The sequence below is a fragment of the Athene noctua genome, chromosome 2, assembly GCF_965140245.1.
Source record: "Athene noctua chromosome 2, bAthNoc1.hap1.1, whole genome shotgun sequence".
NCBI classification, from domain to species: domain Eukaryota; kingdom Metazoa; phylum Chordata; class Aves; order Strigiformes; family Strigidae; genus Athene; species Athene noctua.
The window spans coordinates 158,265,874-158,281,404 of record NC_134038.1 but is presented as its reverse complement, the minus strand read 5'-3'; the positions used below and the strand labels follow the sequence as shown (position 1 = coordinate 158,281,404).

At 37.2% G+C, this 15,531-nt stretch overlaps 1 protein-coding gene across 7 annotated transcripts in view; it reads right to left on the bottom strand.

The window, feature by feature from the left end:
• Positions 1-9,967, bottom strand: part of EZH2 (enhancer of zeste 2 polycomb repressive complex 2 subunit) — a 38,409-nt gene extending 28,442 nt beyond the window's left edge. Inside the window, exons 1-5 of one of the 7 annotated variants that reach the window (XM_074900873.1) lie at positions 9,726-9,967; positions 7,986-8,060; positions 1,770-1,818; positions 1,556-1,679; positions 877-1,005 (exon numbers count right to left, since the gene is read on the bottom strand). In XM_074900873.1, the coding sequence (XP_074756974.1) occupies positions 877-1,005; positions 1,556-1,672 (246 nt within the window). In that variant the 5' untranslated portion in view covers positions 1,673-1,679; positions 1,770-1,818; positions 7,986-8,060; positions 9,726-9,967. Of the gene's footprint in view, positions 1-876; positions 1,006-1,555; positions 1,680-1,769; positions 1,819-7,985; positions 8,061-9,698 lie in introns of all 7 variants that reach the window. The other 6 variants (XM_074900871.1, XM_074900872.1, XM_074900874.1 and 3 more) reach the window with 6 other exon arrangements.
• Positions 9,968-15,531: the final 5,564 nt, after the last annotated feature.

Sequence of the window (15,531 nt, the reverse complement as noted above, 5' to 3'; positions counted from 1 at the left end):
ACTCCCCCAGTTTCCCTCCAAAATTTTGGGAAAAGGATAATCTGACAAATTTCCTTGAAGAGAAAGTGATTCGTTTTGGGTTTTTTAAAGATAGCCACAATAAAGTCTTTTCATTCTCCTCCTACTGAAAAGAGTTAGTTTTTCAGATTATTACACATGAAATATCTTCAAACTGTCTTAGTTTGGAGGAGTGCCTAAAGAGCAACTGAGAAAGAAGATAAATTAACCTGGGATGGATACGGAAAGTTGGAGTGGGCTTAAATCACTGCTCAAGCTACCTATATGGAAGCCAGCTTAGGTGCTCAAATTGCATCACAATCATGGAAGTGTTTTTCACAAATTTAGCATCCAGTCTGCTTGTGCAACACAAGGGTGCATCAACTCAACTAACTCCTTTTAGAGCCTCTGTGGTTACATAATGTTAATTAACATAAAGACGACTTTGTCAAGTGGGTGTGTTCACAGCTTTAACTCGGTAGCAACAAAAGTAACTACTCATTGGTACCACTGGGGGTCAACTCCAACAGGAGCAAGATTAAACTCCTAGTATCAGACAAAAACAGTATGATTAAAGGATGCAGAGGTATGATCCAAGTATTATTAGAAATAAAGAAGTTTCACTTCTGTGTCTCATTCAAAACTAGGTAGCCTGCTACATATTTATTGCTTTTCAGAAGTCATACAATCGAAGTAAATAATAAATAAATTCTTTAAGAGACTCGTACGAAAAGTATTTAGCTGTTAAGTCATGTCATGCTGGGGAAAAAAAATAAAGACCAGCCAACTTTCCAGTAAAAAAAAAAAAACAAAAAAAAAAAACCAACAAACGTGCTAACAACCTTGTAAGTGGAATTACCACAACACATGTTAACCAACCTCCCTGGTCCCGCGCAATGAGCTCACAGAAGTCATGATGTGAACAGGCTGTATCCTACGTTGTTTCCATTCTTGATTTAAGATTTCAGTTCTTTCCAGTATCTTCTGACGATTAGTATTAAACATACTCTAAAAATTAATCACAATTGTAAACATTACAAAGAAATCAAAGACTCTACATTCACCTGCTAATACCTTAAGGCATTATAACGTTTAATAATTAAAAAAAACCCACAAAAATACCCCAAAAAAACCCAAAACCAGACAGACTAAAAAATAAGTCCTCAAAACTCAACTGTCCAAATTTTGTTTAAATGTCAGCAAGGCTCAAAATAGTTCATTATCCCTTTCTTTGACTCCAACCATGTTCTCATGTTTAGAGACTCAGAGGTTTAGCACGGAATTAAATTCTAAATGGAATTAGAAAGAATATGTGACTAAAGAAGTTGCCATACTTGCTCTCTGGAGTCTCTTCTGATACTTTGGCATGCCTGATTCAATCACATATAAATGTATCATACTTGTTTATAAGATCAGAGTTAAGACAAGCTTTCAGTACATTAACAAAATATTTAATGAAATTGTTACTGCAGGTGTTAACTGCAGGACAATTCATACATCAGAAGAAAATCAATTTTTGTATCATTTTTTTAAGCAATAGAGCCAAAAGATTAAATACCTTTACTTCATCTGCACGTCGGAACCTCTTGAGCTGCCTCAATCTCATATATTCTGATTTCACACGTTTTCGCCAACAAATTGGTCCCTTCTCAGATTTTTTTCCCGTTTGACCCATGATTATCCTACAAGAGAAAACATCAGGTTAATATTGCCAAATGTGATGCCACTGCTTACAGAGGAATTTAAGTAGGATGGAGACATTCTTCTAATACCTTTCACATCCAATTCTTTTAATTCCTTTCTATCAGATACTTGCAATACCTTCACAATCAAAAAAAAAAAAAAGGATAAAAACATACTTGAGTTATAGACACCAGAAAACGTCATTTTAATTACAGAACAGTGGGACCATTCACATTTGCTTTAAGCACGTCTAATGCCTTTATACAGAAAAAGGTATGCAATGGATTTAAAGAAGTGGAACAAATCAAGATTCTCACCGCAAAGACACACAGATATCCTTGCAAGCAGTCTTGTAAATTAACTTTTGGACAGCTATATTCACAGCAGACAAACCTTTCCCTTCTCACAGGAGTTGTCCTCTTTGATTAGATACCAACTCCTATAATAGGCTTCTGGAGCTGATTTTAAGTGTAGATACATACCCCAAGTATAGTCCTCCCACCCAGCCACTCAAGAGTCAAAAAATTCTAGAAATTCAGACAAAGAGATTTGAAACAGTCAGAATAAGAGACCTTGCTCTCAGGTATTCTACAAAATCCCAAACTGTCCAGCTGACTGTAAATAGGACACTCATTCCACTTCTACTAATCGCTCTGCTAGTACCAAGTGCTTCTTTTTTATTTTACAAGAGTGTTGGTAATGAAGTTGTATTTTTACTTTATAATCCAATTGTGTCGCTAGAATATGCCAATCTGCTCCACATTTTTCAAAATCAAGGACCATATGCTGCGACTGTGCTGGCAATGACTATTTTGACAGCATCCCAAAACAAAACCACTACATTGACGACTGGCTTCCTCTCAAGAACTGCACTGTAACAACCTACAGTATTTCACCAAATATCTCATAATAGCATTCACAATAGCCATTGTGGACTGAAAGACTGAAATGTCCAGTTGCCCGAGGTTAAGATATCTTCAAACAAGCATAATCAATTTGAGCAGAAACAATTCCAGCCTTTCTGATTATCAAGGTAGGTAAACTTGAACAGAGGTGTCTTCTTCAGGCTGGTGCCAAACACCCAGTGCTACCTCCCCTGCCCCACACCAGCTCCCCTGACAGTCATGAGTACACTCTATCCAGATTTTTGAAAGCTCTTTGCTGCTGTAGGCAGAGCTCTATTTTCAGTAGTTTTGTACAGGTTGGATCCAAGTTCTATCAGACTTTATGATGACTGGGGAGGGAAACAATATAGAACCTGTTTGTTCTCAATACACCTTCATTTACATTGAACACGTTTACACTGAACAAAAGGCAATAGTCTATGTGAGCTTTACACCCATTTTTATGCAAGACATTAAATCATACTGTGTAAGAAAAATTGTTGAGTTTTTAGATTTAGAATGACAATGATTCAACAAATGGCACAATTGTTGACCCAAATCATGGGACGGGAAGTATTCTTTGAGGAAAAAAGGCACACACGCATACAAATAAGTTGCACATAGTGCTTGAAGCACCTGACTAGACAGAGGGAAAGGAAAGAGAACAAGCAGGGGGAGGTAAATCTAGAGCAAAATGTCAGAGTCACTCTGCCTCCATGCCTCAAGGCATAGAATCCACCTGTACCTCACTTGCCACAACACCAGTGGTTACAAGAGATAAAAATAAAATAAATTTTAAAAAATAATCCTGGATCATTCACGTTAAGAGCACAGTAAAGACAATCAGTGATTCCAAGTGCACTACAATATTGATTAGAGAACAGCATAAAAGCATTATGAAGTACAGAAAATGCACTGTATTATATGCTATACTAAGCAAAGCAAAAATTTGGAAAAACATACCATTAACTGGAAATAGATTACATAGAATAAGTATCATTAAATAACAGAAAGACAGAATCTGAATTTGTAATACAGAACGTCAAAATCACTTCAGTTATGGTTGAGCCAAAAGACATGGAAAAAAGTACCAATTAATTCAAAAGATACATGAAAGCTCAGCTGACAATACTGAAGTAGCATATCCCATAAAAACAAAACACAGATTATGTTTACTTACTCTATCACTGCATCAACAACAGCCCTTCTTATTCTAGTTTCCTGGAGAATAACAAATGACTCAGGCTTTAAAAAAAGCTTAACTAAAATTAAATTGCCAGATAAGACCTGCTTATAAAAAGCAGATCTATATGGAAATTATATATAATTAGATTAAAACCAACAACAAACCAAACAAAAAGCAGAATTCCCATCTTTCATAAAACTGAAATACAGCCCCCAGAAGATCCCACAAACAAGGATTTAAGACCAGAGAGAAATATATTCCCATCAAATAAACAAATCCAATCTATTGAATTTTTCAGTAATAAACATCATTGTTACCTGTTATATTAAAATGGTAAGAAAAATAATACTTCACAAGAAGATAAACACTTCCTTTTAAAACAGCATAAAACTTATGCACACTCAGGTCTCTCATCTGAAAACAAATGGGACTTAGAAGGACACTCTCCTCTTGCACTAGTTTCAAGCTACTGTCTGGGGCACAACATAGACAACCATTTAACATTCAAGGCACCAAATAATAAATCATAGAAAATTTTAAAAATGCACTTGTTTATGTCCTTATAGCAAGAAAAAGTTCTTCTAAAGCAATAATGTTAGCGTGCAACAGTCAGTGGGATACACATAGTACATGAAGTTAAATATGTATAAACACATTAGAAATGGCCTCTTAAATGGCAAGTCTGTATTAAGAGAAAAAGCATTGAGTGGAAAAGAAGCAAATGCGTCTATAGGTTGTAGAAAAGTTATAGCTATGAAAAAAGCAAAGCGTCCTGCATACATGGTTGTAAAATATGAATTTTGAAAATCCCTGAAAATTTATTAATGAATTCTGGTTTTGAGCAGCAGTTTTTCAAACCAAGTGAACCATATTTGTATGGTTGTGGGCAGCTGAACATCTCCAAAGAATTACAGTGCTGTTAACACATGTATTGTGGTAAGTGGTAATGTTTTTTCTGTCCCTAACCTCAGAAGAAAGTATGGGAAAAAAAAAAAAAAAACAAGGCAGGAGGCAGGGAGAGAAGAGTGTATTCGTAGAGGACAGAGTTAATTCTCATAACGTAATTGATTCATTGTCTTCACATTAGGACTACAGCCAAATGCCACTGACAATTTCTAATAGCAATTCAAAGGTCGCCCCAAAACCTATACATTTAAGAAACTAAACCAGATACATTGGGATTAAGAAATTTCCCAAAGACAGCCCATGTTGTGTTAGGGCTGAGGAAGCAAAACATGAGACAGAAAAATGAATTCTTACGGAAGGGTGCTGGACACTACTCCCTCCACCCCTGGAAAAAGGGAAAGGAAAAATAATCTGGAGAATTAAAAATTTCAGGGAAACATCAACATAATCTCTCGGACAAATTCAGGGTTGTAGATGATGTCCCAAGCCTACTATTGGTCCACTTGCACTAGTACCTACGTGTAAGAAAAAAACCTTTCCCAAATCACTTTATTAGACCATTTCTGCTGTTCACATTTGTAAGTGCTCTGAGCTCTAACAAACTACACAGGTTTCACTTTGCTAAACAAGAAAAAAGCCTATACATTTTCATTAAATTATGTTGTATGGGATTTGCAGCTAGGATTGCAGACCAGAAACGCTAGTTAATTTTAAGATCAATTTGTCAGAACTAGTCAACTTTTCATATAAAGTTTCAGAATATTCCCTACAGTAGCACAAGCGGCACAAGATAAATACCATCTGTCTAAGAATAGTTAAGCCTGTCTTAACTGTCTTAATGTTAAACAGTTTCCATTTAATAAATAAAAACATGATACTGGATTGTCTTAGTGCAACAATCTGATTCTAAAAGCCCCCAGGCTATGTCCCTCTTCTCTGTCCCCATTTTCCCTTCTGAGTCCTGCTAGCTGTTTCTATTGTTTTAAAATCTTTTTCTTTCCCATTTTTGCATCCTCTTCAAACGAAGGGCCTACAAAAACCATGTGCTAAAGATCCCAGTCCTGAAAACTTTTATCCAAATGAAAGAAACTACATAGCAGTTAACTCTGTGGGCAACTTTATGGGCAGATTATCTCATCTCCACAATAGAAACCAGAAAGCAAGCGTAACTCCAAAGCAGTTAGACTGTTTCTACAGAAAGCTCATCTCCCAAAGTGCAGAATGACTTGCACGCAGAACCTGAGCTAACCTCGCCAGATCTCACCCGGCATCACGCTAAAGAGGGTTTCCCTCTTTAATTAATAATTCCCTGCACCCCCTTTGCAGAAGAATAGACAGAGACAGATTGTGTCATTCCAGACTGGGCAATCACACCGATGCCACGGCAAGCAAGGAGATGCATGTGCCATACCTAAATGCAAAGGCTTAATACCCTGGGTCTAAAGCTGGGCTTAACCCAGCCAGCACTCCAGGAGCACAGCACTGCAGAACTAAGTGACCCCACACTGCCTATTCCATACACACACCTGAGCGTTGCTACACGCTGCTCACCAGCCCTCAGGCCATCCATATTTTTCCATTACTTGTAATATTACAGCTACCTAATTCCCGAGCTGTAGCATACACCCACGCACAGTATACCTAAGTGCATGGGTAGAACTGGACATTAGATAATTATACTAACAAGGGGACCAATGTTATTCTGAACAGACCACCATCATATACAAGAAGGAAAAGAAAAAAAAAAAAAAAAAAAAATCACAAAATGAACACTTCTTTTTGACCAATAAGGAGTCTAAACTCTGGTATTATGAATGAGAATTACGGAACCCACCTAAACCACTGATTTTAAAAAACCTCTACAAAAAAATAAAAACAAACACATAGCTATTCTTTTCAGTTTCTACTCATGCATGCATAGCTGGAAATGAAAACCAACAAAAATGGCAGCGTCCTAGAGCTTGTATATTTGCATTTTAAAGAGACTCTGCTGAGCACTGCATGAAGTTATGTACAACATCCACATTCTTTACAGTAAATTTTGAAGAAACTTCATGCTTATAAGCTTAAATCAGCCAATACTTACTTTTAACAGTCAAATACATCTAGGATTCACAATGAAAGACAAAGAAGTATAGAAAAATTTCAGCTCAAATTGCTCCTGTTTTGCCTACAGAACATAGAAACAGCCTTATTTAAAGACAATGTCCTATTTTTCTTGGATCGTTTTGGCAATATCCATCAGTGACAGACAAGCACACAGATAATTCGCTAAATTAGGCAGTCTATTCAAGCAGTCGTACTGCTGTCAAAGACTATATTTAAAGCTCCTCTGGCTACCGTACCAAATTTCAGGAAAAAAAATAAAATAATGAAAACTTTCAAATTGGAAAGCAGGAGAGAACAAATGAGGGGGTCTGCCCTTTTAAAAGAATGCTATTAGTTTGTAACTGTGCTTAATATTACACAATATTTTAAACTGTAACAACATTACATTATCTTCTTCATTTTTGTTTGGATATATTTATGAAATAAAACATACTGTGTCCAGTAAAACTTCTCAGTTCTTTTTTTGTGATTTAATCTACATTTAAGATTATTAATATAATTTAAATATATGCATACACTGATACAATACTGCACTTAAGAGCACTCTTAACCAACAGATTCAATGTGGTGTGGAGGCAGGGAAGGTAAGGGTGGGGGGGAAGATATAAAACCCAGCAGAGAAACTGTATATGCATCCCAATGCAAACGGAACAATAAAAGAAGTCATCATGGGTTTTGTTGCCTAGAGTAATAGAAGAGTAATGAAGGAATAAAATAATTCAGATGGGGCAGGGGTAGGTGGGGGGAAGTACTACTTTTACTTCCTATAAAGACGAATGCAAATGCTTTCACACTTGCTTCTCAGAACCTCGAGCTCTAAAGGGACGTATTTAACTGCACAGCCCTGCTCAATGAACTACACCATGCTGCTTGTCAACCTCTTCTAGTTCACCATTAGCATGCCCACAGACCTGTAAACAGTGATGTTCCTCAACTAAGTTCTCTGGACTTGGTGCACTGGTGAGCTCCAAGCTTGCCATGCATCTGAGCTGGCTTCACAAACTGTCCTTTCAGATACAATAATCTCTTTAATTTAGATTCAATACCACATAATGAAGGTCCTCACCCAAGCAATTTCCTCAGCAGCGATGTCATCTTACAATCCACACTTCCCAACACTTTATTCTCACCCCAATACTACCCATGGAGCTGCAGTCACTCTTCTCAAAGAGATGCACTGTAAACTGGATTAAACTGACCAACAATAAATAAAAGCTCACTTTTGTGATTGTTTGTTCTCTGAAGCACAGTTCAGTTTGATGATCCCATCCACAACTGCAGCTTCCTGTACACAACTATAAAGCAGAAAGGATTTGTTAGGAACTCAGACAAACACTAGGGAAAAACTAGTGTAGGCAATTACACCACAAACAGGCACTGGTTTTCCATATCAGTTTACTCCGGAAAGGCAGGCACACTCTTTAACTGAAACTGTTATCAGATCAAGACAGCATATAGGTCTCTCAGCCCGAGCATAAGCAATCTTACTAATGGAAAAATGATTATATATTAAACCCTATCTGAATTCATCACAGAACTTCAAGCATCTACAAAACTTAGTTTAGTTTAACAAAAAAAAAAAAAAAAAAAAAAGGGGGGGGCCAACAGAAAAAAAAACAACCACACCCCACCACACCCTTCTATGCTTTCCCTCAAACTAAAAAAATTTCTGCTCAGGCAACAGAATTTATGGCAACTTTCATGTTCAAAAAGCAGAATTTTAGCAACAAGATTAACAAGATTTTTCCATAAGCCTACAAAAAATTCAATACTTGCCAGAGGAAAAAAAGATAATACATTTCAAGTATCAAAAATCAATGCATTAAGCTTAGACCTAAAGTTGCTAGCTTTCCAAAACCACCTCATAAAAAAAACCTCAAATGATCTTTTTTGTTACAGGATTTTACACGGCACAATACAACCAAATGATTGTTCAGCTGCAGCTAAGTATTTTTCAGCTGTGTTAAGCTAAATTTTATTACTTAGAAACTCCTGGAAGTTTCTTGAAGGTTTACTTCATGCACCCTAAATGCAAAATACTCTCTATGAAGCTATCCTGAACCTTTTCAGAGAAAGCAGTTTCCAACAGACTCTCATTACAATTATCAAGCACCTGAAAATAAACTATCAATAAAACACATACATATTGCCAGACTTCAAAAAAACTGACTTGAAAGTTAATTATAAATTAATGCTGTGATCTGTCAGATGTTTCCTTCATTTATACAAACTTTCGTTAACAGCACAGAGATATTAATGAAAAAGCTATGGTCAAGAAACAATATTATTTTCTTGGGCTAAGTAAGAAAAATTGTTCACTGCTGTGATTTCAGACTACGCAAGCTGCAGGGGCTGGGGGAAAAAAAAAAAAATCACACTCTCATCACCTCAAAGGGCCTTTTACCTGTGCTATCAGCAGACAAAAAAAACAAGCCTGGGAGCTTTGTAGTTGCTAGTTACTCTACTTTTTGGTTTTTCTAACAAAACAAAACATGACTTCCTTCCAAACTTATGTAAAATAGCACATTATTTCCATGGGAAGAAAAATATTCCCAAGGCCAACCGTCAGCTTGGGTATTTCAGATATCAAACCAGACAATTAAAAACAAAAATCTCTAGCTCTGAAATACAGCAACACAGGGAAGATTAACATAGTTTATTAATAATGTTTAACAACAAAAACAACTACAGCACATCTACTCTTTTGTAGAATTAGTCACAGAGAAATAGATGGGAGCAAACTGTAGTGTGTATTTTACTATTCTGTATTCTAGAAATGTGGTATTTTAAGTTTACAGTGCAGTTCAACCTATTTTTAATAAAGAAATACCTAAAAATATTTATCTATGCTTTAAAATTTACATCATGTCATTATTCCACATGCTAAAGTTCTGCATCATTAAAGGATGTTTAAATTTAGAGAGAGAACTTACATCAAATGCTACCATCAGTTCAATTACCTTCCTCAAATGCTATTTGGTGTCCGTTTTACTTGGAAAGACATCATCTGTGTGCTGTATCAGTAGCCCCTCGTCACTCATTTCCACCTCTGCTCAGCCTTCTCTACCGTGAGAGCTTAAGTGCTTATGATTCTATTAATCAAACTAGGTCAGGGAAAAAAAAAAAAAAACAACTGTCTGAACAGCCCACAAAATAAACACACTCAGATTTTAAATACAATTTTTTAACAAAATCAGCTCCACAAGCTGGTTTGTTCAGCAACCACATGAATTCTTAAATCAACACAAAGGAGGGGCAACACTGGGGCAGGAACAAGAGGCAGAGAACTGAAATTGGAGAGGGCAGCAGTTTAGGCTTCAACAGAAGTGTCTGTCAAGCCGTATTGTCTCTGTTGCTCAGTTTTACTAGTACAGAAAAATTATTCTTAACCAGAAATAGGAAACATTTACTAAGCTATCCATGCCAGCTGTGCCAGTCTTCAGGCAGATAAATGCCAACAGGCTTGTAATGGCCTACAAAGGCTTAACTTCTATTGGGCTCTGTTTGGCAAAGAAATTGATCGGTTTGTGAACAGACCTAAGCAGGTAACTCCAAACAGCTCATCTGTCCTTCCTTACTCTGACAAGCTTCAGTGGTTGTAGATGATGTAGGTTAATAAAACACCCATGACCAACTCTGACGAGAAGCCATGTTCTGCAAGAAGGGTCTTGATTACTCAAGAGATGGAAACTGTTATACTAGCTACTGTCAAAGACAAAACTATTAATTTTTACAAACCTGATGTAAGGAGGAGAACCATCAACCACCTCAGACGCACCAATCCCAACTGAGGAGTAATGTCTGTGTGTGAAAGCAAATGTCCAAATCTCAGAAGACTTCCTCTTCCTCCCCCTCAAGTTAACAGAAAGACCCTGGCTTGCAAGTAGAATTAAAAGCCTGTGTTTCAGTTGCAGTGTGGGTAACAACCACATCCAAGACATTTTACCGTCAGCCCTAGCACCAGTTCAGAGTGATGTCGGCTGTAGGCTTTCCAGGTAATACGGCAGCGCCAAAAGCAGAAGGTCTGCTGCTATAAATCAGCACACTTTCATTATGAGCAGTCTCATCACAGTTAAGCTCCTATAATTGTGATACAGTAATTGCAAGTAACTAACTATCTGCAACACTAAAATATGTTTCAGTTTGTGGGATCCCTTCAAAAGTAGCAGTGTGTCACTACAATATTGTGGGGTTTTTTAATGTACCAACAGCTGAAAATTTTTGCCTCCACTGTAAGAAAACTGCCAAATTCAAGGCCAGTGCACTCTCTCCTCCATGACATAATCAATGGTTACTAGTGTATTAACAGTTACCTAACAGAATTTCACTTTGAAGAACAACATTTCAGCTTAACCAAAATTAAGCAGCACATTCACTTACCTATCTGCTTTTGGTAGCTGATGACAAATAACATCCTAATGTACTTCTCAACTAGGACTTGGAAAGGAAGTGGGATCTTAAAATGGCATGTTTCCTCTCCTTGTTGCCTGTCTACACTACTTCAGCATCTCAAATAGAATTTACATGGCAAATACAATAAATTTGATTGATGTGATCAGTTACATCAGATTTTTCTGCACTCAAAATAAGCAGTTTCCTAACTGGACTCAAATTGCACATGCTGCCTTGACAAACACCCAAAGTGGCATGGAAGAAGAGGAACCATGCAACCAGGGTCAAGGGATAGGAGCAAAGCCTCTCCCTGTCAATGTCAGCAATGTTAGAGCACTAGAACACTTATCTTCTGTACCGTGTAAAACATACTATTCACACTGTGCAATTTTTTTTTCTTTATGAGAATTTGCACAATCAAAGCAGTTAATGTGGCAAACTACTTGAAAGCTACTCACGCAGAAGCATGTTTGCTGCTATCTCTAAATCAACTCAAGATTGCTCTGAAAAGATGTAGTGAGTAGCAAACCAGCAGCAACCATTTGTAACTTGTCTACATTAGTTGCCAGTGCAAGACAAATATAGAAGATGTCTGTAACAAATGAAAAACTAGTGTAGGTTTGTTCAATTCAGTTCTGCCTCATACATTCCACTACTGCCGTTCACAACAACTGCATACATTCAAATCAATGGTTCACAAGGGGTTTTTTCCATTTCCTGTTACAAGTCTAAGACTTCAAGGCATATTCTATTTCTTCTTAACAAAACTATTTAAGAATACTACACATAGGCCCCCAAACTCCTAAATGGTCTCTTTAAAACATGTGTCATGGTTTTGCCTGTTTCTGGGCCTTACCAAAATTGGACAAGACACTTCAAGAATTCCAGCTAATACATAGAAGAATTAATTCCCCAAACAGCATGCTTTCTTACACAAATGAGATCTAAACCTGGACAATCACAGAAGTTAAGCGCGATTCTAGCCCTTCTACTGAGACACACTAATCTATGCTACAATGAAAGTCCAAGAAGCAACATAAAGACTCAGTAAGGGATTTCATTTCAATAAAAAAGGGAGAAAATTCTTCACAGTGCTGTCCAGTATAGGAATGCATTAAGCAGAGAGGTGCTAGAATCTCCATTTTTGAATACATTTTAAAAGTGGTCTGGAAAAGACAATTTCAATGTTGGCCTTGCCTAAGCAGGAGAGCAGATCAGATGACTTGTAGAATAGTTCAGGTTGGCAGGTACATCTAGAGGTCAATACAACTCTGAACTGAGCTCACCATCTCAAAACTAAGGACCGTGTTATTTCTAAAGCTGATGCTATGGAGGTCACTTGCCTTTTAAATTCCAGTTTAATACTTCAGAAGATTAAAACAATCACCGCTGCATCCTAAAATTCTTGGCATTTCAATCAGCTACAGGTACAATTTGGAAAACAGCACTACTATTAAGGGAACAATAATGTGTGAATTAAAATGTTTAAGATCTTAATCAGACTGAACTCTTCAGTTTGGTGAGTAATCACCAATTGTTCCAATCAGCAGAAACATTTGTTATGTTAGTCTCCTTTAACAACTCCATCAACTACTTAGTTCACATGCTCCTTCCTACTATTCTGTGTATTTGTTCATTTGAAAGAGGCCTTCTCTGCTTAACAGTACAGTTGGAGCCTTCAGTTCAACTTCTTAGAAATCATAATTTAAAAAGACAGATCGGAAAGCTCTTCACTAATTAAGAACATGGTCTAACTAGTGCTACATACTCTCCATAACCTTACCATAATGTTTAAAATTAAAAAAACATCAAAGGGCTGTTTTTTCAAATTAGTTGTCTTCTTATCCTAATAGAGTTCTGCTTCTCTTACAGTCCAACCCTTGTGCCTTTGAAGTGTCATTCTTTTCAGACCTTTTACTCTCTGTATTTAAGTGACTATAGCCTTACCTTACACTTGTTGTACTTAAGATTAGGAGCCTGATCTCTACCCTGAACATCAAATGGTTGGTTGTTTTTTGTGGTTGGGTTTTTTTTTCCCCGGCCAACATCAATTTCACTTTTTCATTTTTAAATAAACACATTCTAGAAGATATCATGAAGCAAGTCAAGCAGTATGTATGTTCACAAGAAGCAACTACTCTCTGAACTGTTTCCCTGCAACTCAAGAGATGCGCCTCTTCAATTATTTCTTCCCAAGCACAATGTTGTTTGGGCCTTGTTATTATCCCAGCAGCTCCTTAAGTTAGAAGCTCTCAATTGATACTTCAGGATATTCAAGATTATCAAGATGCTTTTCTGGATCTTTTGATTAAGAATTCAACCTTCTTTCAATAGAGGCTTAAAAAGAGTCACCATTTTGTGGCAAATTCACACTTGATCACATGCTACCTTGATCAAGATGCCTATCATGAATAAAACAACAGTACACACCTTTTCTCTTACAGCTGTATGACCAGCTATCAGTATACTAAGAGAAGTTTCATGACATACTTAATCCAATCAAAACTGCTTATCTGTAGTAGTACTACTACCAAACTTATTAACTGTAATGACTATAGTATTATATTTGCAATATTATTCCCCAGAATAGTTGGAGTGGTTACTAAATCATTATAACATAGGCAATACCTTGCATCTGTAATCTAAATTTCCTCTAAAAGGCTGATTTTTAGCTTTCCTGTGATAACAAGGCTTATATATCTTTCTGCATATATCTTCTACAGTAACTTCTGATGCAAATGGCAAACATAAATTAGATGGCTTACAGATCGCTAAGTTACGTGTTTTCTGCAACAGATTCATGAAGGACTGCAAGTGCTCTGGCACTATGAAAAGCTGCAGTGTGAACTCAAATCTTATAAAAGAAAAAAAAAAAAATCGGGGAAGTCATGAAAAACAAAACCAATTACTAGGGAGAAACACCACTTACGGTTTCAGACACTGATGTACCAACAGGTAGCATCAGATCTCTACCCAAGCAATGCCATTGCAGACAACTACAGTTCAGAAGACTCACCACCATACCCGCTCTCTGCTCCAGTGTGTAATAATTACATACATGACAGTAGCTATAATCCTTGCACTGTACCCCTAGATGTTGCTAGGGAATGCTGTCATCTTAGATATTAGGAATTCTAACCTTCAGTCAAATTTACAGATTTGGAAGGAGCCCCTGTCTTCCCTCCCCATACTTAACTCCTGACTTCTGCTTGCCTTCTACCTTCCTGCATCACTTATTGTTTCTAGTCTGGTTTTAACAGTTAAATGAATCTCTTCAAACACAATTTCTCATTACCGCCCAAGTATACCAGACAAAAACTGTATGGAAGACCAGGCAGCTTTGACTTTCAAGTGCCACCCCTACTTTATGCTGGCATTGTTACAAAAAGAAGCACTTTTACCCGCCACTTGTTCCTGCACCTGTGCTATCATTTCCCTCCTGACAGCACGATCATTTTTGCAGCCAGACACTGACAGAGGCGAGGAAGTCCTCTGGCTGAAAATGCCTTGCTACTTTTGACTGAAGAAAAGTGAGCATCCAGCCACTCTGTCCCAACCTAAAGATGCTGTGAACTACGGCCTTAGACATTCAATTTTCAGCTCGTTATGAAAGTACTAAATGCCTAAGCCTGAAGATGAGTTTCTCCATGTGCTCAGTTCATCCTGAAACTCATCACTTACTATCTGAAATGCTCACCTCACATAGTAAATCAGAACAGTTCAGTTACTGACAAACAAGACAGGAGGGAAAACAGTCAACTCTAGGACTCACAGAACTCACATTTTCTTCAAACATGCTCCCCATCTGATTTTAAAAATATATATTGATTTGCCTCCTCCAGTATTTTATTTCTTGCTTTCTTTCCCTAAACAATTCATTCACATAGGCAGTTTAACACTATGTTGCTTGAATGTTCTTTTCAGGAGTTTCTACCACCATTATGAACTGACCAGGCAGACACCAGAAACTCCCAACTCTTTATCAAAGTACAAAGAGGAAAGAAAGGGAAGAGTGAGGAGTCAAGCAGCTCTTGGATATTAAAGAGAAGTGTTCCTTCACTCCCTTTTTCTTCCTGGAAAAACACGAGGAATCTTAATCTACCTTCTTGCTGTTTTTACGTTAGGATTTTTTAATTTTTGTGGGTTAGAAAACTATCAAAGCAATGCAATTACCAGGTATTCAACAGCCCTTACCCTATCTGCCAGCGTGTTAAAAACTTTGCAACTCAGCAGTTATAAATAACTCAGACCTTCCAGAAGTACTTTAGAAAATAGAGCCAAAATTGTCTGTGGTTCTTAATATCTGAAAAAAATTTCAATCAATCTACTTCAAAAATTTGAATAACAACGGGGGGGGGGGGGGGGGGAGGGGGG